Source organism: Ranitomeya imitator, chromosome 1, assembly GCF_032444005.1.
Source record: "Ranitomeya imitator isolate aRanImi1 chromosome 1, aRanImi1.pri, whole genome shotgun sequence".
Lineage (NCBI taxonomy): Eukaryota > Metazoa > Chordata > Amphibia > Anura > Dendrobatidae > Ranitomeya > Ranitomeya imitator.
In genome coordinates, this window is record NC_091282.1 from 887,977,021 (window position 1) to 887,999,005 (window position 21,985).

General features: G+C 43.0%; 3 protein-coding genes across 5 annotated transcripts in view; 2 read left to right on the plus strand and 1 right to left on the minus strand.

Annotated features, from left to right (window-relative positions):
* The window catches only part of RBPMS (RNA binding protein, mRNA processing factor), a 321,546-nt gene that overhangs the window by 153,667 nt on the left and 145,894 nt on the right, over positions 1 to 21,985 (plus strand). The gene's annotated exons all lie outside the window — the stretch shown is intronic.
* The window catches only part of LOC138652634 (endogenous retrovirus group PABLB member 1 Env polyprotein-like), a 204,247-nt gene that overhangs the window by 53,363 nt on the left and 128,899 nt on the right, over positions 1 to 21,985 (minus strand). The window lies entirely within an intron of this gene.
* LOC138652618 (uncharacterized) lies at positions 11,970 to 13,849 on the plus strand. The gene is made up of 2 exons (XM_069743132.1): positions 11,970 to 12,030; positions 12,186 to 13,849. Exon 2 carries the CDS (start codon positions 12,481 to 12,483, stop codon positions 13,069 to 13,071), a length of 591 nt encoding a protein of 196 aa, XP_069599233.1. The 5' UTR covers positions 11,970 to 12,030; positions 12,186 to 12,480; the 3' UTR covers positions 13,072 to 13,849.

Below are 21,985 nucleotides of genomic sequence, written 5' to 3' on the forward strand. Positions count from 1 at the left end.
TGGAAAGAGGGCTGACTAGTCTTGGAAAACTAACGCCCCATATACTAGTCAAAACCCTAATTAGCATAGGAAATGGGGACAATATTAATGTTTTTTTTACACCTAATTTTTACAAAAAAAAACTTTATACAGGAATGGCTAGGCAAAGAATTTACTCATACATAAGTGAATGCTGCTGGGTTGAAGGCATGGGGACCTGACAGGATAAAACCACTCATTTTTATTCTTATCTGGTACAACAGCTAGTTGTAATTTGTGCTGGAAACCTTGGAAACAGGTCTTTTAAAGTCAAGCAGGGATTCTGATTTGCTTCTCTAGCAATCCTATGAGCAGCTATCCCTGAAATTTTCCTTGGTCTTCCAGACCTTATCTTGACCTCCACTATTCCTATTAGCTGCCATTTCTTAATTACATTTTGAGCCGAGGAAAGGGCAACTTATAAACAATTTGCTATCATCTTTTAAGCTTCTCCTGAGTGATCGACAGCTGCTTAGAAGAACCCATGGATGCTGTTTTTAGGTACAAGGTTAGAGGAGGCTGTTTTTTTATAAATAGACAACCGAAAGAGGAATGGACACTAGAGCTTAAAATTTAACAATTTTATTAAAGAACCATATAAAAAGTACAAAAAATACGAATAGAAACCAAGTAAGAAGATGCAATGAAAAAAATGAAAAGGCGACACTAGTGCCACACACGGACGTGATGTTACACTAAAGAGCAAAAATAGTCAATTGTACTGATACCACGAGTGTAAGTATGCACACAAGTAACATACATCAGTCAATAGGGTAATACATAATGCGTAGTGCAGACAATGGGAACCATACTGATGTATTATAAATGAATGGCCGAACAAGTGGTAACCAAAAGCAATAAATATAATAATAAATGCTCACAGGTAAAGTGCTAATGCAGGGAGGTACAAGGCATGCAGGAGATTATCACATAAAGTGCCTAGTGCAATAATATATATACTGAGAGGTACCAGTAAAGTGCCTAGTGTAAGCTTGATGTAGCAGGGTATACTATATGGCTCATGCTTACCAAGACCTTGGGCATAGATCAATCACAAATGGAAAATCCCATATAGTTAAATAGGTGAAACCTAAAATATGCCTGCATACCACTGATGAGAAGGTACGTACAGGGAGTACCAACCTGCAGCCGTGTGTGGAGAGAGGAGCCCCTTGTCTATCATATGTATTATGGCGGAGCATTTATCTCCGGTGCCCTTTTTGTAGGTTTATTGTTTTTTCATAAAGCTTGGAAATTTGCAGTACCTGGCCTTTCCGAACGATGATACTGAACAAGCCATAACCCTAACAGTTATCTGAGCACACAAATTTCCGAAGGTTGACTACATTTCTGCATCGGACCATTTTCCATTTTGCCTTTTTTAAAATGTAAAAAATGTCAATATATATTTTTTTTGCCTAAAATACAAAGGAAACATGTAATCTTTACCTTTAGGCCTTTTAGAGATTATTTAATCTTCAATTTGCTTAACCGTTCACAATATGCTATACACCACCTGTTAACTAACCTGGCCAATGTCCATAACCACTAACCGTTCCTTTAACCCCTTCTCTGGGACTATTTAAACACCTGTCCACTTAAATCCACCTTGGGAGGTCCACAACCTCCTGAAATCCCCCAAACCGATGCACCATTAACCAACTCCACCATCTTCAAGGCCCTCCCTCCCATGCTGTACTGCTATGATATTTTGCATATTATAATACCTGAAATAATAAACAAATACAAACTTACAATAACCCCATCTTTACCAAAAACCTGAAAAATTGTATCCATGATACATAATATATAAATAAGGAAGGGAAGGTGGGAGGTTTTTCCACTACTGCTGGGTGCATAAAATGGTTGCCCCTAGTAAAATGGATATCCCTTATATACACCTCTGACCCCTCCTCGCCCTTGCTTTAACCCAGCTCCACCTCTGCTCTTTATTAACCATAATTTTCCCAGTAAACTACCAAGCTCCCTTTATACTATTATTATTATTATTATTTATTGTTATAGCGCCATTTATTCCATGGCGCTTTACATGTGACCCGCATTAACCTCATCATGTCGGCCTTCCTTTATGGCCAGGGGCCCAGTATGGCCTCTCTGTACATACTCACAGAATGCTCTTGATTCTTGGTTATAGTTTGCTTTTGCTTTGCAGCTGTTATTTAAAAATTTGGACGTCTCTTAGAATAAAGAGAAAGATAACTTAAAGAGGTGGTCAGAAGGCAAAGTAATTTTGCTCCTAACTCCCTATCTATTTGATGCTATAATCTAATCTGTTTTCTTATATACTTTCTTTAAAAATGTTCTACTGTTCCCTAACTACACTAGCTATTGTATTGTATTGTGATGATGACTCGTTTGAGTATCCCGGTGCACAGTGTCAGACTGGGGAGACAAGGGTCCACCAGTAACATTGACTTTGGGGGCCCACTTTTCACCTGCATACAAATATTACACTGCCCTCACACATTTACCTATATCTCTATATAATAATAAACTGGGTAGTTTGTTTAATGAATGATGAAATGCTGCTTTTTTCTGTAGAGTGAATCAAGTGAATTATGCCAAGTACTGCCAATACAGTGGGGTGGGGGCCCAGATCTGCACGCCGGGGGTTTCCCGTGTTACCTATGGGCCAGTCCAAGCCTGCCGGTGCATGCTGAGATACTCAAATGAAGGTTCATCAGAGCAAAGGACAGAGCCTGCAGTCACTGTCACTGCCCCTGCCCCCTCGCTGAAACAAAGCGCCATCATTGACACTCCTTTCAGGGGCGGTGCCATCCCTGCTGTCCTCCCCATGCAATGTGCGCAGTGCGCTGTCTCCCCTGTTTAGATGAATAGTAATAAGTCGGGAACAGAGTGGTGTCATTATACCCGACAGTGCAGAAGACTAGCTCCGCCCATGCAAGTGACATCACTGGTCTCTGCCCTCTGATGATGCTTTGTTTCAGTATCCCAGCATGCACTGGAATACTCAAATAAATCGACATCACACTGGAAGTAAGGAAAAACATACAAAAGCTGTTACAGTGTAGTTAGGGAATTGTAGGGAATGCTTAAAGCAAGTATATTAGAAAGTAGCTTAGATTATAGCATCAAATAGTTAGGGAGTTATCAGCAAAATTACTTTGCCTTCAGACCACCCCTTTAAAGCATATCACTGTGTGCAAGATTTTGGTTCACATCACTGTATTGCTGTGTAGGAGATTTGCCAGAGGTCTTCTACATACACCAAATATTTTCACAGCTTTATTTTATAAAGTCATCATTCTATCAATGACACCTTCCAAATTGTTGATGTGTTGGTACACATCCCAAATGTATCTGTCACTGCTACAATTAAATGTACCGCATAGCTGAGTTTCCTATCTAATTATGTATGATTGTTTCTAGAAAAAGCCTGCGAGCAAACCTACACTTGCACACAGGATCAATGAAAGACACAACCTTAGTACTTCTTCCGTGTGCTTGCCGAGTGATGGGCGATCTGAAGTATGCTACCAATTTCATCTATGGCACATGCTCCTGTTGATTTACACACACTCTAAGATGCTTTTGTGCTGAAAAACTAGCTGTGAGGCCTAAAATCACTACAATCAAGGCTTTTAGATTTTTAGAGTATGTTTGTCTAAGGCCGGCTTCACACTCAGCATATGAAAATACGGTCCGTATATTACGGCCGTAATACGCTGAAATGTCCCGAAAATAGTGGTCCGTAGCTCCTCTGTAGGCAGGGTGTGTCAGCGTTTTTTGCGCATGGCATCCTCCGTATGTAATCCGTATGGCATCCGTACTGCGTGGTTTTCTCGCAGGCTTGCAAAACCAACATACCGCTATAGAAGTGATCCATGTGTCCCAAAAAGAAAAAAATATATATATATACTGTCTATATATATATATATATATATATATATATATATATATATATATATATATATATATATATATATATATATATATATATATATATGTCAGTAGACACATATATGTAGATATATTAATATTTTTTCCAGCGCTATAGAGCTTGAAAGCCGGTAATTCAATTACCGGCTTTTTCTTTCTCCTTCCTAAAACCCGACATGATTTGAGACATGGTTTACATACAGTAAACCATGTCTTCTCTTCATTTTTTTTGCAGATTCCACACTACTAATGTCAGTAGTGTGTATCTGCAAAATTTGGCCGTTCTAGCTCTTAAAATAAAGGGTTAAATGGCGGAAAAACTGGCTGGCTAAAAACACCTGCCCCCAGCCACCCCAGAAAAGGCACATCTGGAAGATGCGCCTATTCTGGCACTTGGCCACTCTCTTCCCATTCCCGTGTAGCGGTGGGATATGGGGTAATGAAGGGTTAATGCCACCTTGCTATTGTAAGGTGACATTAAGCCTAATTAATAATGGAGAGGCGTCAATTATGACACCTATCCATTATTAATCCTATACTAGTAAAGGGTTAAAAAAACACAAACACATTATTTGAAATTATTTTAATGAAATAAAAACAATGGTTGTTGGAGTATTTTATTCTACGCCCAATCCAGTCACTGAAGACCCTCGTTCTGTGAAAGAAAAAACATAATAAACCAACAATATACTTACCCTCCGCAGATCTGTAACGTCCAACGATGTAAATCCTTCTGAAGGGGTTAAAACATTTTGCAGCAAGGAGTTCCGCTAATGCAGGCTGCTCCTTGCTGCAAAACCCCGGGGAATGAGGCTAAATATAGATCAATGATCTATATTTAGCTTTATTTGCGGTGAGGCGCCCTCTGCTGGATGTTCATAGATCGTGGGAACTTTCCTCGAAAGCCTGGGAGCTGGGAGCCTGGGAGCTTTCTAGGTAAGTTCCCATGATCTATGAACATCCAGCAGAGGGCGCCTCTGCTCTCAAATCATGTCTCAAATCATGTCGGGTTTAGGAAGGAGAAAGAAAAAGCCGGTAATTGAATTACCGGCTTTCAAGCTGTATAGCGCTGGAATAAATATTAATATATATACATATATGTGTCTCACTGACATATATATATATATATATATATATATATATATATATATATACCTATTCTATGTGTACACATTTATTCTACCTATTGGACTGTAAGCTGTCAGTGTGATTTTACTGTACACCGCACTGAATTACCGGCTTTTCTCTCTAACAGCGCTGCGTATTTCTCGCAAGTCACACTGCTCGTCTGTGTGTAATCCGTATTTTTCACGCTTCCATAGACTTTCATTGGCGTATTTCTTGCGCAGTACGGTGACAAACGCAGCATGCTGCGATTTTGTACGGCCGTAGAAAGCCGTATAATACTGATCAGTAAAATACGGCAGATAGGAGCAGGGGCATAGAGAATAATTGTGCCGTATGTTTTGCGATTTTTACGGACGTAGTTTCTGCGCTCTTATGTCCGTAAAACTCACAAGTGTGAAGCCGGCCTAAGTCATAATCCTCGAATAGTTATTTTCAGCATATTTCTATGTATGTCAGCCCTTAATCAAGTGACCTTATTGAATGTGACACGTTATTTTGTTTGCTAGTGATTGGTTCTATTAGATATGCCACTGAATGACGCAAAAATATTTAAAATGAGCAAGTAGTAAGAAACCTTAATCTTGTAAAAATATGAAATTGGCTACAAATATAAAGCCAAGAAAGCTGAATCCTTTATAAATTTCCTGCAGGTAAAGTACTGACATGTAGGTCAGTACTTCTACAATAATGTAGCCACATTGTGAAATTAATATCCATTGAGGGCTGCACTTGATTAGGTCAAATAATCCACAGAGAAAATGAGGGATTTAATTGTAACTAAATATGTCTACCTTGCACATATCTGCCTGATCAGCTTATCAAATTTAGTGCTGCCAGGTATTAAACATCATCTGAAATGTTTTATTTTCTTTTTAATCTGAATGCTACAATATTTATTGTTCATCATTAGTGATGATGAGCGCAAGTGCTCGTTACTAGAGTTTGGCCTAGGTGCTAGGTATGCACGGAGTATCGCGGGTGCTCGAGTGACATGTTCGTGTCCCCGTACCGTAGCCACGTGTCGCGGTTATTAGACAGCCACAATCAGTGGCGTAACTACAAAGTTATGGGCCCCGGTGCTAACTTTCAAATGGGGCCCCCCCACCAAAACATTTTCCACCCAAATCCACATCCTGCCCCATCTACCTCCACATTCTGCCCCATCCGTCTCCGCATTCTGCCCCATCTGTCTCCGCATTCTGCCCCATCCGTCTCCGCATTCTGCCCCATCCGTCTCCGCATTCTGCCCCATCCGTCTCCGCATTCTGCCCCATCCATCTCCACATTCTGCCCGTCTCCATATCTCACCAGAACAGCAGGAACCGGAAATCTGCTGCTGGTTGATACCAGAGAACACGCGCTGCACACAACCAGGACTGAGCTGCTGAGAGCTGAAGGACCTGTGGTGATGTCATCGTCATGTGATCAGGAGGCGGAGCTGATAAATGGTGAAAGACCTATGATAGTGATGACGTCACCACAGGATCTTCAGCTCTTCCTTTCAGACCAGGCTTCGGCTGCTGATCTGATGTGTGCGCCCGGCAGGTCAGGTGGAGGGCAGGTCTGTCTGTTGCCGTGCGGGACGAATCACCTGCACGGCAACAGTTTTTAACTTTTTGCTGGTGTCGGCGTGCATCTGATCTGCCGGGGCCCCTGACTACCCCGGGCCCGGTCGCAATGGCGACTGCTGCGACCGTGGTAGTTACGCCCCTGGCCACAATACTGTCTAACAGCAGCAAAAACATTCGGCCGCGGGGACTCGTGCTTCTGGGATACTCAGTGCATACCCGAGCACCTAGGGCAAACTCGAGTAATGAGCACTTGCGCTCATCACTATTCATTTTCACCTAATTTTAAGGCCTCGTTTAAACGCCTGTTTTTTACAAGTTCAAAGTTCCTATTTTTCAGTATTCTAGTCTACAGAGCGCTATCAATGTCCATGTATTCCTGCAATTTTCGGATCAAAATCACCAATGAAAAATCTGTCTCCATGAAAAAAATTAGATAGTACTTGGATGCCTTCAGAGTGCTGCCCATTTTTTAATAGACAATTTGTTATGCAAAGGGTAAGTAACTTTTTTTTTTCAACTCAGAAAAAATTGATTCTTTAATTAGAGTTACATAGTTACATAGTTATTAAGGTTGAAGGAAGACTTTAAGTCCATCTAGTTCAACCCATAGCCTAACCTAACTTGCCCTAACATGTAGATCCAGAGGAAGGCAAAAAAAACCCATGCGGCAAAGAGTAAGCTCCACATTAGGGAAAAAAATTCCTTCCCGACTCCACATACGGCAATCAGACTAGTTCCCTGGATCAATGCCCTATCAAGGAATCTAGTGTATATAACCTGTAACATTATACTTTTCCAGAAATGTATCCAGTCCCCTCTTAAATTTAAGTAATGAATCACTCATTACAACATCATACGGCAGAGAGTTCCATAGTCTCACTGCTCTTACAGTAAAGAATCCGCGCCTGTTATTATGCTTAAACCTTTTTTCCTCCAAACGTAGAGGATGCCCCCTTGTCCCTGTTTCAGGTCTATGATTAAAAAGATCATCAAAAAGGTCTTTGTACTGTCCCCTCATATATTTATACATTAAAATAAGATCACCCCTTAGCCTTCGTTTTTCCAAACTAAATAGCCCCAAGTGTAATAACCTATCTTGGTATTGCAGACCCCCCAGTCCTCTAATAACCTTGGTCGCTCTTCTCTGCACCCGCTCTAGTTCAGCTATGTCTTTCTTATACACCGGAGACCAGAACTGTGCACAGTATTCTAAGTGTGGTCGAACTAGTGACTTGTATAGAGGTAAAATTATATTCTCCTCATGAGCATCTATGCCTCTTTTAATGAATCCCATTATTTTATTTGCCTTTGTAGCAGCTGCCTGACACTGGCCACTGAATATGAGTTTGTCATCCACCCATACACCCAGGTCTTTTTCATTGACGGTTTTGCCCAGAGTTTTAGAATTAAGCACATAATTATACATCTTATTACTTCTACCCAAGTGCATGACCTTACATTTATCCCCATTAAAGCTCATTTGCCATTTATCAGCCCAAGCTTCTAGTTTACATAAATCATCCTGTAATATAAAATTGTCCTCCTCTGTATTGATTACCCTGCAGAGTTTAGTGTCATCTGCAAATATTGAAATTCTACTCTGAATGCCCCCTACAAGGTCATTAATAAATATGTTAAAAAGAAGAGGGCCCAATACTGACCCCTGTGGTACCCCACTGCTAACCGCTACCCAGTCCGAGTGTGCTCCATTAATAACCACCCTTTGTTTCCTATCCCTGAGCCAGCTCTCAACCCACTTACACATATTTTCCCCTATCCCCATTATTCTCATTTTATGTATCAACCTTTTGTGTGGCACCGTATCAAAAGCTTTTGAAAAGTCCATATACACTACATCTACTGGGTTCCTTTGGTCCAGTCAGGAACTTACCTCTTCATAGAAACTGATCAAATTAGTCTGACATGAACGGTCCCTAGTAAACCCGTGCTGATACTGGGTCATGAGGTTATTCCTCTTCAGATACTCCAGTGTAGCATCCCTTAGAATGCCCTCCAGGATTTTACCCACAGTAGAGGTTAAGCTTACTGGCCTATAATTTCCGAGTTCAGTTTTTGTCCCCTTTTTGAAAATTGGCACCACATTTGCTATACGCCAGTCCTGTGGTACAGACCCTGTTATTATGGAGTCTTTAAAGATTAAAAATAATGGTCTATCAATGACTGTACTTAATTTCTGCAGTACTCGAGGGTGTATCCCATCCGGTCCCGGAGATTTGTCAATTTTAGTGATTTTTAGACGCCGCCGCACTTCCTGCTGGGTTAAGCAGGTGACATTTAATGGGGAATTTTTATCACTAGTCATTTTGTCTGCCATGGAATTTTCTTGTGTAAATACTGATGAAAAAAAGTCATTTAGCATATTGGCTTTTTCCTCATCCTCATCCACCATTTCACCCAGACTATTTTTAAGGGGGCCAACACTATCATTTTTTAGTTTCTTACTATTTATGTAGTTAAAGAATATTTTGGGATTATTTTTACTCTCTCTGGCAATTAGTCTCTCTGTCTCAATCTTTGCTGCCTTGATTTGCTTTTTACAGAATTTATTTAATTTTTTGTATTTATTTAATGCCTCCTCACTACCTACTTCCTTTAATTCTCTAAATGCTTTCTTTTTGTCACTTATTGCGCCCCTTACAGCTCTATTTAGCCATATTGGTTTCCTCCTATTCCTAGTATGTTTATTCCCATACGGTATATACTGTGCACAGGTTCTATCCAGGATGTTAATAAACGTCTCCCATTTTCTTTGTGTATTTTTGTGTCTCAGGATATCGTCCCATTTAATTGCACCAAGATCCTCTCTCATCCGTTGGAAATTTGCCCTCCTGAAGTTTAGTGTCCTTGTAACCCCTCTACTACACATCTTATTAAAGGATACATGAAAACTTATTATTTTGTGATCGCTATTTCCCAAGTAACCCCCAACCCTTATATTTGCTATGCGGTCTGGCCTGTTGGTTAATATTAGGTCTAGCAGTGCCCCCCTTCTTGTTGGGTCCTGAACCAGTTGTGAAAGGTAATTGTCTCTCATAGTTGTCAAAAACCGATTACCTTTGCTGGAACTGCAGGTTTCTGTTCCCCAATCTATTTCAGGGTAGTTGAAGTCCCCCATAATAATGACTTCTCCTTGAGTCGCAGCTTCATCTATTTGCTTTACGAGGATATTCTCCATTGCTTCCATTATTTTTGGAGATTTATAACAAACCCCTATCAGTAATTTATTATTTTTCCCCCTCCCCTTATCTCCACCCACAGGGATTCTACATTTTCATTAAATTCACCTATATTATCACGCCGGATGGGTTTTAAGGACGATTTTACATATAGACACACCCCACCCCCTCGCTTATCTGTACGGTCATTTCTGAACAGGCTATAGCCCTGCAAGTTAACAGCCCAGTCATGGCTCTCATCCAGCCACGTTTCAGATATCCCCACCATGTCATAATTATGCTCCAACAACATTAGTTCTAATTCGTCCATTTTGTTGGCGAGGCTTCTGGCATTAGTATACATGCACTTGATGTTCCTCTCTGTACCTCTACTCTTTCTTAAATTATTAACTGTTCTAACCCCACCCCCCATGCCACCGCCACCCCCAACTTCCTTATTTGTGCCCAGGTCTCTGTCTGCACTATCTTCCCCGCCTATAAAATGAATACCCTCCCCCCCAATCCCTAGTTTAAACACTCCTCCAACCTTCTAGCCATTTTCTCCCCCAGCACAGCTGCACCTTCCCCATTGAGGTGCAGTCCATCCCTAGCGTAGAGCCTGTAGCCAACTGAGAAGTCGGCCCAGTTCTGCAGGAACCCAAACCTCTCCTTCCTACACCAATTCTTGAGCCACTTATTAACCTCCCTAATCTCCCGTTGCCTCTCTGGCGTGGCACGTGGTACAGGCAGTATTTCGGAGAATACCACGTTGGAGGTCCTTGCTTTCAGCTTGCAGCCTAATTCCCTGAAATCATCTTTAAGGACCTTCCACCTACCTCTAACTTTGTCATTTGTGCCAATGTGCACCATGACCGCTGGGTCCTCACCAGCCCCTCCCTGTAATCTGTCCACCCGATCAGCGATGTGTCGGACTCGAGCGCCAGGTAGGCAGCACACCGTTCGACGATCCCTGTCTTTGTGACAGATTGCCCTATCTGTTCCCCTAATAATTGAGTCCCCCACTACCAGCACCTGTCTGGCCTGCCCTGCTCTCCTATTTCCCTCCTTACTGGAGCAGTCACTCCCCCGGCTTTCAGAGGACATGCCTGGCTACAGCAGTGCTACCCCTGTACTGGCACCCCCCTCATCTGCCAACTTAGCAAACTTATTGGGGTGTTCCAGATCAGGACTAGCCTCCCTGGCACTCTTCCCTCTACCCCGCTTCCTAACTGTCACCCAGCTTGCTACTTCACCGTCCTGCAGCTCCATCCTACCATCCCCCCTCATCTGTCCCATTGAGCGTCTGCTCCGTGAGCAGAAGACTCCTCTCCATATTGTCAATGGATCTCAGTGTTGCCAGCTGCACATTTAGAGTCAGAATCTGGGTTTCCAAATGCACAACGTGCTCACATCTTGCACAGCAGTATGCACCCTCGATTGGCTGCTCAAGGACTGCATATATGTGGCAAGATGTGCACTGGATGGCATTAAGGCTACGTTCACATTAGCGTCATGCGACGCTGCGTCGCCGACGCAACGCACGACGCATCGGAAACGCACGCAAAAACGCAACTTTTGTGACGCAAGCGTCGGATGCATGCGTCGTAAAACGCAGCGTTTTTGGTGCGTTTTTGGTGCGTTTTTACAAAAACGCAGCGTTTTACGACGCATGCGTTGTCAAACACTGATTAGATCTTTACACACAATTTAGTGTCTAGACACTAGATAACACCACCAATGAATAGAAGAGGGTGGGTCTAGTGTCTAGACAATCGATAATGCCACCAATGGGTAGATGGGGGTGGGTATTAATGTAATAGTGGTATATATACCCCGGCATACATTATTTCCAACCATAGAGCATCAAGATGGATCGTTCCATGGAGAGTATCTACCTCACTTTTCAGCTGGAATTAGCCCTTGCTATAGCTTATGCTTTTGCCTGTCAAGAACAGAGGAAAAGAGACAAACAACGGAGAAGGAGTCGTCGGCGTTTTTGGCTACACCCTATAGTGGAAGTCCGAGAGAGTCGTGGAGTGTACCATTGTCTTTTTGGCGAATTAAATGAGAACCAGGACAAATATTTTGAGTACACCAGGATGTCAAAAGACAGCTTCCGATATCTGCTGCGTCTGGTGGAAGGAGCCATTTTCCAGGCAGGACACGCAGCTCCGTAAATCGATTTCCCCTGAGGAACGTCTGCTGGTGACTCTACGGTACGTAATGGAATGTGAAGGATTTATATGTTCTTGCCACTTTTTAAATTAACGTGTTTTTGTTTTTTGGGGTGGGGGATTGTAATTAAAAATGAAAAATTCTTTCATAACAATTAAATTAATTATATTTATTTATTTATTTTTCTTCTTGTCAGTTTCCTGGCTACCGGAGAGACATTGAGATCACTGCATTTCCAGTTTCGGATTGGAGTCTCAACACTGTCGGGTATTATTGCAGACACATGCCGCGCATTGTGGGACAACCTCAGGGAGGAATTTTTACCCATCCCTACAAGAGAATTATGGCATGCCAACGCCCAAAAATTTGAAAAAGTTTGTGATTTCCCTAACTGTATCGGAGCCGTGGATATCAAGCACATTAGGATTACCAAGCCTTCAAGAAGTGGATCTCTTTTTTATAATTATAAAAAATACTTTTCCACCGTGCTGATGGCAATTGCAGGTGCGGACTGCAGGTTTCTCGCTGTGGACATTGGAGCGTTTGGTCGTGCAAATGATTCACGGACATTTAAGGAGTCTGACATGGGCCGAAGATTATACGAGAACAATTTTAATTTCCCCCATCCACGACCTCTTCCTAACACCGAAGGCCCGGCCCTGCCATTTGTTGTGGTTGGGGATGAGGCTTTTCAAATGTGTGGCAACCTACTTAAACCGTACTCTAGTCGGGGGTTGGACCGCACAAAAAGTATTTTTAATTATAGACTGTCCAGGGCCCGAAGAACTGTGGAGTGCGCCTTTGGCATTCTGGTGTCCAAATGGCGTATCTTAGGATCCGCAATAAATTTGAAAATTGAGACAGTGGATGAGGTGGTGAAGGCGTGTGTGGTTCTACACAATTTTATTATTGATAAAGAGAGAGTCAACGTTGAACTCGATGAACCCATACAAAATCCATTGCCTGATTATCAAGCTCATCCTCTGCGGACAACTTTGGAGATTGCTCATATGAGGGACCAATTTGCTGCATATTTTGTTTCCGATGTTGGCCGTGTTTCTTGGCAAGATCAAATGGTGTAATTCAACGTGTTGTTATGATGTTATGTAAACACTGAGGAGCCCATGTAACCATCATATGTTTGGTTATTAATGTCACCCGATTGTCTAATGCGTTGTGTTTGTTAATAAAGTTTATTGTGCCTTTCCGCCTTTCCGTTTTCACAAAACAAATCTCCCATCCGTTTTTCCATAGTAATTGTAAAAAATCCTATTTTATTGAAAGTAATGATTGTCCCACAAAATTTATGTGAGCACCAGTACCCAAATGGACTGTGACAAAACAATAAAATTTGCAGCCGTGAGTACCATAGTTTTGACGTATAAAACTTCATCGGCTCCCACCTTGTTAACCATAATTAATACTGAAGACTATTTTCATATGGAACCTGGCTTGACAAGGAGGGAAACTATCATGTTTGCAAAACTCTACAGAGTTAACACTATTGTACTCAGGATGGTAGAATTTGTCCAGAGTCAAATAGTGGCGACACTGTGAACATTGCTTCCACCTCACCTGACCAATATTTTAAAGGGAACCAGTCACCTGTATTTTGTGGGACTGGAACACCCCAAAACTCTGCCCATATGAGCCAAAAACAGTCCCACCAAATTCAGGTGACAGGTTCCCTTTAAGGTACATTAATAAAACTATTCTACAACGATAACTACCAGTGATACCACCGGACCGTGATCGTTGTTTATTGGTCGTGTGGTTGATGGAGAGCTGTCACACAGCCAGCTCTCCAGCAACCCAAAAAGAGCAAGTCCCGTGTAATCTGGGAAATGTTATGAAGCGCATGGCCGCCACCCCCCATACCCGCCCAAAAAAAAAAAAAAAAAAAAAAATTTTAAAAAAAACTTACTCTCCGTCCTGCAACCACAGCTTGGCCCCGTGGTCTCTGCTCCTGCTCCGGTCTCTGCTCCTGCTCCCTCTCTTCCTCCTGGCTCTCCTCCTCACTTGAAGAAGCCTGCAAAATAGTTTACCAAAAAGTTGAGTGACCCATCTACAAATGAAAGCGAATATAGTAATAGTAGATCATGTACTCACCTCACTCCTCAGCGGTGGGGTGCTGGAATCACTGCCGCTGGCCATGACTATTAATTCAATTCTGAAATAAAGAACAAAATAATTGTTCCTATGCTCCTATGCACAATCCAGCAATATAAAAAAAAAAAAAAAAAAAAAAAGGCATTTAAACCACAAACAACATTGCACTCCAACCTAACGCTGAGCAAACAACACTGCCACATTGATTAAATTAAAGAAACAATGGCTGAGACAACCCAATGCCAGATTAAACTAAAGCCTAAAGATAAGATCTACAACAGACCCCATGTTGTAATACCAAAAGTTTTTTTTTTTTTTAAAGTACAGTAATCCACGGAGCAAGAAACCCCAAAAACACAATAGATTTTTGAAAGGAAAAAAATGTAAATATTTAAAAACACCATACTTTACAATAAAACCGACAGGGCCGGAGACAATAGAAGGGCATACAACGCCATACATCACAGCCAGAAACATACAACAATGTCTTTACACAACCACAGTGCAGAACTACACAACTTGCAATAAAAAAATTATTACATGTAAAAGGGCGCATAATCATTCTATGCACTACCATACTTTACAATAAAACCGTCAGGGCCGGAGACTATTAAACGCCATCATATAACGCAATTTTTAAACATCACAACTGAATACCAAAAACACCACCAAACCAAATAATTGAAAATAAAATTCTATCCTGAAAAGAACAATCATCAAGGCCGCAGACACAATGAAACGCCATCCTATACAACGCCATACATCACAACCAGACTAAAAATACAACAATATCTTTAACCACAGTGCAGAATATAAAACACAACTTGCAAAAATAATTTTAAACCACATGTAGAAAATGCACAGAATCATTGTATACTTACATCTCTGGACAGCGGATAAGTAGAAGTGTTCTGGGATGTGTAGAAGTGTTCTGGTGATGGATTTCTTGCCTCAAGATGCTGCAGTAGAAGTGACAAACAATCCAAACATTTTCTTTATATAGGGGGGATGTTTATCTACTGTTTGCACTGTCTAGACACTGTCTAGACACCTTTTTGTTCAATTTTATGTAACGACGCATGCGTCGTACAACGCACGCACGACGCACACATGCGACGCAAGTGCGTTGTCAATGTGTTTCAATGGAGATTTTAACGCAATGTCGACGCACGAGCGACGCAAGTGCGACGCATGCGTTTTTTAGACGCTCGAAAAATGCAACATTGTCGCGTCTCCGACGCCACCCAGGTGCGGTGAAACGACGCATGCGTCGTGCGTTTTACCGAAAACGCACGACAACGCAACGCATGCGTCCCCAATGTAAAAGATAGGGGCGCATGACGCATGCGTTGCCGTGCGTCGGCGACGCAGCGTCGCATGACGCTAATGTGAACGTAGCCTTACAATCATGGAGCACATTTCCTAATGGGGATTGCACCAGACAGAAAAGTTAAATAATAAAAAAAATAAAAAAATAAATACAAAGTATTAATACAAAACAGACAGCAATTCAGTAATTCCTCCCTTGGAAACTCCCTGACTCCAAAGTCACTGAATCACAAGTCACACTTACCGCCGTCCACACTTACGCTCTGGTCACACTCGCTCACACTCGCTATGCTGAAGATTTATAGATTTTTTTTTTCTCTAGCTCCCCTATACAGCAATCCACCTTGCTGTTCAAATGCACTTCCAGATTTTACCATCAGAGTTTCGTCAAAACTCTGATAAAAAAAAAATACTGGGGAAACTTGGGCTGTTTGTTGCATATGAGAAAATCTCAGATGTTTGAATGAAGCTCAAGGAAATGTCAAGGAACAAAAATATTTAGCAAGGAGAAAAGTTTCAGAACATCTTGGACTTGTTCTATAATCAGGAGCAAGCAGACATGAAGTCTAGTGGTTATCAAGCTAACTAAATATTGTTAAATATCTATTAAACTAGAAATAAAATATGCTCAATTTAATCATTCTTAACCACTAGTAACCAACCGAAAGAAGGAGAAAAAAACACATGGACGATTTGATATAGTGGTGCAATTTTTAGTTCGGGATTGGTACCTTGTTCCTATTGATTTCTAACCACGTGCCTGGTGTCAACTGCTAGTCACACAGATCTAACTTTGGTACCTAAGTTCAGTGATGCGAAGGTCATGACACTCAGATGAGTGATTGTTATCATAAACCTTCTATGATATGTATAGAGTAATGTCACGAAAAAATGTTTGCATGTTTAGCACTCCTCATTTTCCACCCCAGTTGTCTACATTGGAATCAATTTCCTATGTTAAGATGTAATGGCATTGGGGAATGATGTTCTCTTTAAATGGCAAATGGTAAAATACAGAATTATTAAAAACTAAATCTATTCAGGATAATAACTGATATGTACATGATGGATATGAACATTGCCTTTCTGAAAAACCTTACCCTCTTGTAAATGTATCCACAATTTTATTAACAATATACTGTATACACGTGACCCATATAGAGAAAAAAAATTGCACATAGAGGATCAAAAAAAATATCGTAAAAGAATTTTATTAGTCACCTTAGCATTAAAAGCTTATAACTATAACAGTAATTCGGGATTCTAAGACAATGAAGACTACTAATGGTGGAACCACAGGTCACAGGTAAGGACATAAATATTAAATCCAATTACCTGCACCAACCAACAATCATATGCATTATCATGTTATGCCATTGTAAAATAAAGTAAAGTGAGTGAGTATCACCAAAGAATTTTTTGTGGAGGCTGCAGTGCCACGACCCCAATTTTTTTCTCTAAATGGGTTATTGATATTTTTGCACTCGATTTTCCAGAATTAATTCCCTGAATGGGCACAGATGTTCACACTTGTTCAACACTGTGCATTGTTGCCGAAATCTGTTTGTATATACGCGATTACAAGCCGACCCGAGTATAAGCTGAGGCACCTCATTTTACCGCAAAAAAACTGAGAAAACTTATTGGCTCAAGTATAAGCCTGGTATACATTGTTCCCTCATCCCTATCCTGGTATTCACGGCCCCCTCATCCCCATGCTGGTATGCACGGTCTCCTCATCCCTATCCTTGTATGCATAGCCCTATCATCTCCATCATTGTTTGCATGGCCCCCTCATCGCTATCCTTGTATTCATGGATCCTCATCCCTATCCTTGTATGCATGGCACCCTCATCCCCATCCTTGTATGCATGGCCCCTCATCCCTATCCTTGTATGCATGGCTCCTCATCCCTATCCTTGTATGCATGGCACCCTCATCCCCATCCTTGTATGCATGGCCCCTCATCTCTATCCTTGTATGCATGGCTCCTCATCCCTATCCTTGTATGCATGGCCCCTCATCTCTATCCTTGTATGCATGGCCCCCTTATCGCTCTCCTTGTATGCATGGCCCCTCATCCCTATCCTTGTATGCATGGCCCCTCATCCCTATTCTTGTATGCATGGCTCCTCATCCCTATCCTTGTATGCATGGCCTCCTCATCCCTATCCTTGTATGCATGGCCCCTCATCCCTATCCTTGTATGCATGGCTCCTCATCCCTATCCTTGTATGCATGGCCCCTCATCTCTATCCTTGTATGCATGGCCCCCTCATTGCTATCCTTGTATGCATGGCCCCTCATCCCTATCCTTGTATGCATGGCTCCTCATCCCTATCCTTGTATTCATGGATCCTCATCCCTATCCTGATATACAAGGCCATCATCAGAAAAACTTTAAAAAAAAATAAACCATCCTTCTTACCATCCTGCAGCATCTTGTTCCTATGTCAGCAGCTGATTTATGCTTGTAAGCAATGCATGGCAGTGACGTCATGCGCTGCTTACAAGCCGAGGACTGGTCCTGGAATACTCACTGCTCTCCACGCCGGGACTATGTGTGTAGACAGCAGTGAATATTCATAGCTCTTTAATAGTGAGCACAGTGTTAGCCGCAGCTCCGAGCTTCCTGCAGCGGTGTGGAGATCATGTGTACCCGCTACTAAAAGGAATGAATATTCACTGCACTCTACGCCCACGGGCATGGAAAACGGTGAATATTCATTCCCTTTAGTAGCTGGCATACGTGATCTCCCGGTGGCTTCAGGAAGCCGGTGGCTGGAACTACTGTGCCCACAATTAAAGAGAAATTAATATTCACTGGGATCACAGTGAATATTTATTTCTCTTAGCAGTGGGCACAGGCTTTAGCCGCAACAGCAGGCTCCTGCCTCCTGTGACCCGCTGCTCCCCCTCCATCTTCTGGGACCCTTACTCAAGTAGAAGCCGAGGGGGACTTTTTCAGCACAAAAAATGTGCGGAAAAACTTGGCTTATACTCGTATACTTGTATAACTACATGAGGACAGTAGGAAAGTCACCGGAGAAAAAAACAGAAGAGAAAGCCGACCATAAGACCAATCATAGTATGGTGAAAAAATCAAACATTTTTATTAATAACTATAATATACAGGTAATAATAGGAAAAGCAAATAAATGTATGCAAAAAGTTAAAAATAAGGGCACACACCCAGCCAGGAGAAATTGGACATAAACAGTAAGATGTAATACGACCAATTTACAAAGTGCCAATCATGATATTGATGAAAATAAATGATAACTAAAAAGTTAAAATCAACCACAGAGTAATAAAGCACATGAAGGGAGTTGCATAGGATAAATATTAACCCTGCTGTTGTCTTCGGTCAAAAACGACCGACCTTGAACTTCAATATTCTTTAAAATATTCAAGATGCGGCTCTGAAACCCATGGCCGACTGACCCATCCTCATTTAAGTCAATCAACCACAAGTTTCAGAATCGCATCTTGAACACCCCAAAAAATACCACAGTTCAAAATCGGTCTCCCCAGACCGAAGACAACAGCAGGGTTAAGTGCTTGATGCAGAAAATAGCTTCAGTGAAAAACAGCCCCAGTAAATATCAACATAAATCCATGGGGTAAATATGAATAACTAGATGGTGGCCCGATTCTAACGCATCGGGTATTCTAGAATATGCATGTATTGGCCAGCCACGTAGTATAATGCCCAGCCACGTAGTATATTGCCCTGCTACGTAGTATATTGCCCAGTGAAGTAGTATATTACCCAGTCACGTAGTGTATTGCCCAGCTACGTAGTATATTGCTCAGCCACGTAGTATATTGCCCAGCTACGTAGTATATTGCCCAGCGACGTAGTATATTGCCCAGTCACGTATTGCCCAGCCACATAGTAAATAGCACAGCCCACGTAGTATGGTATATTGCCCAGCCACATAGTATATAGCAGAGCCATGTAGTATATTGCCCAGTCATGTAGTATATTGCCCAGCCACATAGTATATAACAGAGCCACGTAGTATATTGCCCAGCCACATAGTATATAGCAGAGCCACGTAGTATATTGCCCAGTCACGTAGTATGTTGGCCAGCACAGAGCCACGTAGTATAGAGACTTAAAAAAAAAACAAAAAAAACATATACTCACCTATAGCCCGTTGAAGTCCTGCTATACTCACCCTCCGCCGCCTTTCTCGCTCCTCTCCACGCTCCCGGGATCGCTCCATTGCAAGCGGCAGCTTGCGGTCCCGTCCCAGGGCTGGTGTGAGCAGGACCTATGATGACGTCGCGGTCACATGACCGACCGTGACGTCACGGCAGGTCCTTGTCCCACACCAGCCCTGGGACGGGAGCGGAAGCTGCTGCTTGCAATGGAGCGGTCCCGGGAGCGTGGAGAGGAGCGAGAAAGGCGGCGGAGGGTGAGTATAGCAGGTTTTTTGTTTTTTTTTATTATTTTTAACACAAAATATTTTTACTATTGATGCCGCATTGGCAGCATCAATAGTAAATAGTTGGGGACACACAGGGTTAATAGGAGCGGTAACGGAGTGCGTTACACCGCGGGCCGTTACCGCTGCCATTAACCCTGTGTGAGCGGAGAGTGGAGGGGATTACGGAGCGGGTGCCAGGCAGTGAGTGCAGGGGAGTAGGGGAGGGACTAATTGGACTGTGGCCATCACTGATTGGTCGCGGCAGCCATGACAGGCAGCTGCCGAGACCAATCAGCGAACGAATAACCTTGACAGAAGGAGAGACAGACAGACGGAAGTACCCCTAAGACAATTATGTATATAGATGTTTGAGATGATATACAGGCACATTAAAACAATATGAATAATGTATTGAATAAAGAACTTGCTGCTCCGCTGCTGCCACTCCTCCTACATCTTCTGTATCCCTCTCTCAAGTATAAGTCGAGGGGGGCTTTTTCAGCACAAAAAATGTGCTGGAAAACTTGGCTTATACTCGAGTATATATGGTAATCAGATTATCATAGTGATGATCAATACTTAAGTCAATCAAATTGTGCTTATCATTTTGATAAGTCTGGAAAACCACTTTAACAAGAACCCAGCAGCTGATTAATTCAAACCAGGGTTAGCATGTTCACACATTGTGTTTGGTCAGAATTTTACATCAGTATTTGTAAGCCAAAACCAGGAGTGGAACAATCAGAGGAAAAGTATAATAGAAACACATCACCACTTCTGTATTTCTCACCCACTCCAGAAAGCCTGTACTGGGCCCCCGGCCCTGAGGGGAGGCCAACATGATCGGGTAACGTGGGAAGATAGGGAGCTGACAGGGATTTGGTGTTGCTTAATGGGGGTTAATGGTACATGATGGCAGGGGGATTGATTAGGTTATGGGAGGTGGAGGGGGTGGAGATGGAGTTATAGGAGAATCCCTGTAAAAGGGGGCAGCCATCTTATTAGGGCAACCATTTTGAGTTCCACCTGTGACTACAAGAAGCTGGAGGGTATTTCTGGGATGGAGGTTGAGGCTTTGCTACAACGCTTGACGGACGCGGCAGGCCTTGCAGGGCACAGAATCAATCAGCAGCCTGCTGCAGGGGTCAGTTGCCGGAGCGTCTCAGGCTCCTCTTGATGGGCGTCGGCCATGGAGGTCTAGGCCTCTAGCGCGCTTGAGTACCGACGTCACCCCCCCGGGTCCGCACCAAAACAGGAGCCCCTCCGGGGACCCTCCAGTAAGCGACGCAGGTCTTAGGCAGATGGCCTCGCGTCACACTGCCAGGAGGAATCCTTCAGAGCGGCAGGGCCTACAGCAGGGAGAGGAGTCGGCCTCCCCCTCATCCAGATCAGAAAAGTGTAGGAGGCCGGGAGCGGGAGCAGCAAGTGCAGGCACGGAGGATGGGCCCGCTCAGCGCAAGAGACAATGGGAGTCGAGGAGATGGGGCTGTACCTGGTGGCCCCTCAGCGTCAAGAACATCGTGGGTGACAGTCGGCCAGCCCCTGACAGCAGCACGTTGCCAGATGCAGCACACGGCGCCACTGGTCAGTGTGGTGAAGGAGTGAGAGCAGCACAAGTCCCATTGCAGGGATACAGGTAGCAGCCAGCTGCCTCAGTCTTCAGACCGGAGGAGAGTTATCAAGAGTCTGGTGGAGCAGCCTCTTACGGGCAGCGGGAGGCTGGCCCTGCTCCCAGTGCACTAACAGCAACGGTTCCAAGGGTCCCTGCACAGACTGTCACCTTGGCATCAGAAGGAGGTCTGTGAGACATGGAGACCTAGGAGCTCCGGATTCGTGGTCAGATAGGTCCAGGATGGAGCCCGGTCAGTTCAACAGGATACCGGATCTTCAGCTGCTGGGTTCACAGCACACAGGCAGCTAGGTGAGAGTGACAATCTTTTTCATTTTAAGCCTGGCTTAGCTTCTCCTGAGTTTAGGAACCAGGATGCAATTTCCAGGGGAGTTAGCGGGGGTATAGGGTTAATTTTGAATGGCCTGCGGGATTTAGCTACCTTATCGGGTCGGGGCTGCAAAGAGTGGCATCACCGTCGTCTGCGTGGTTAGGGAATCTTAGGATGGTTGT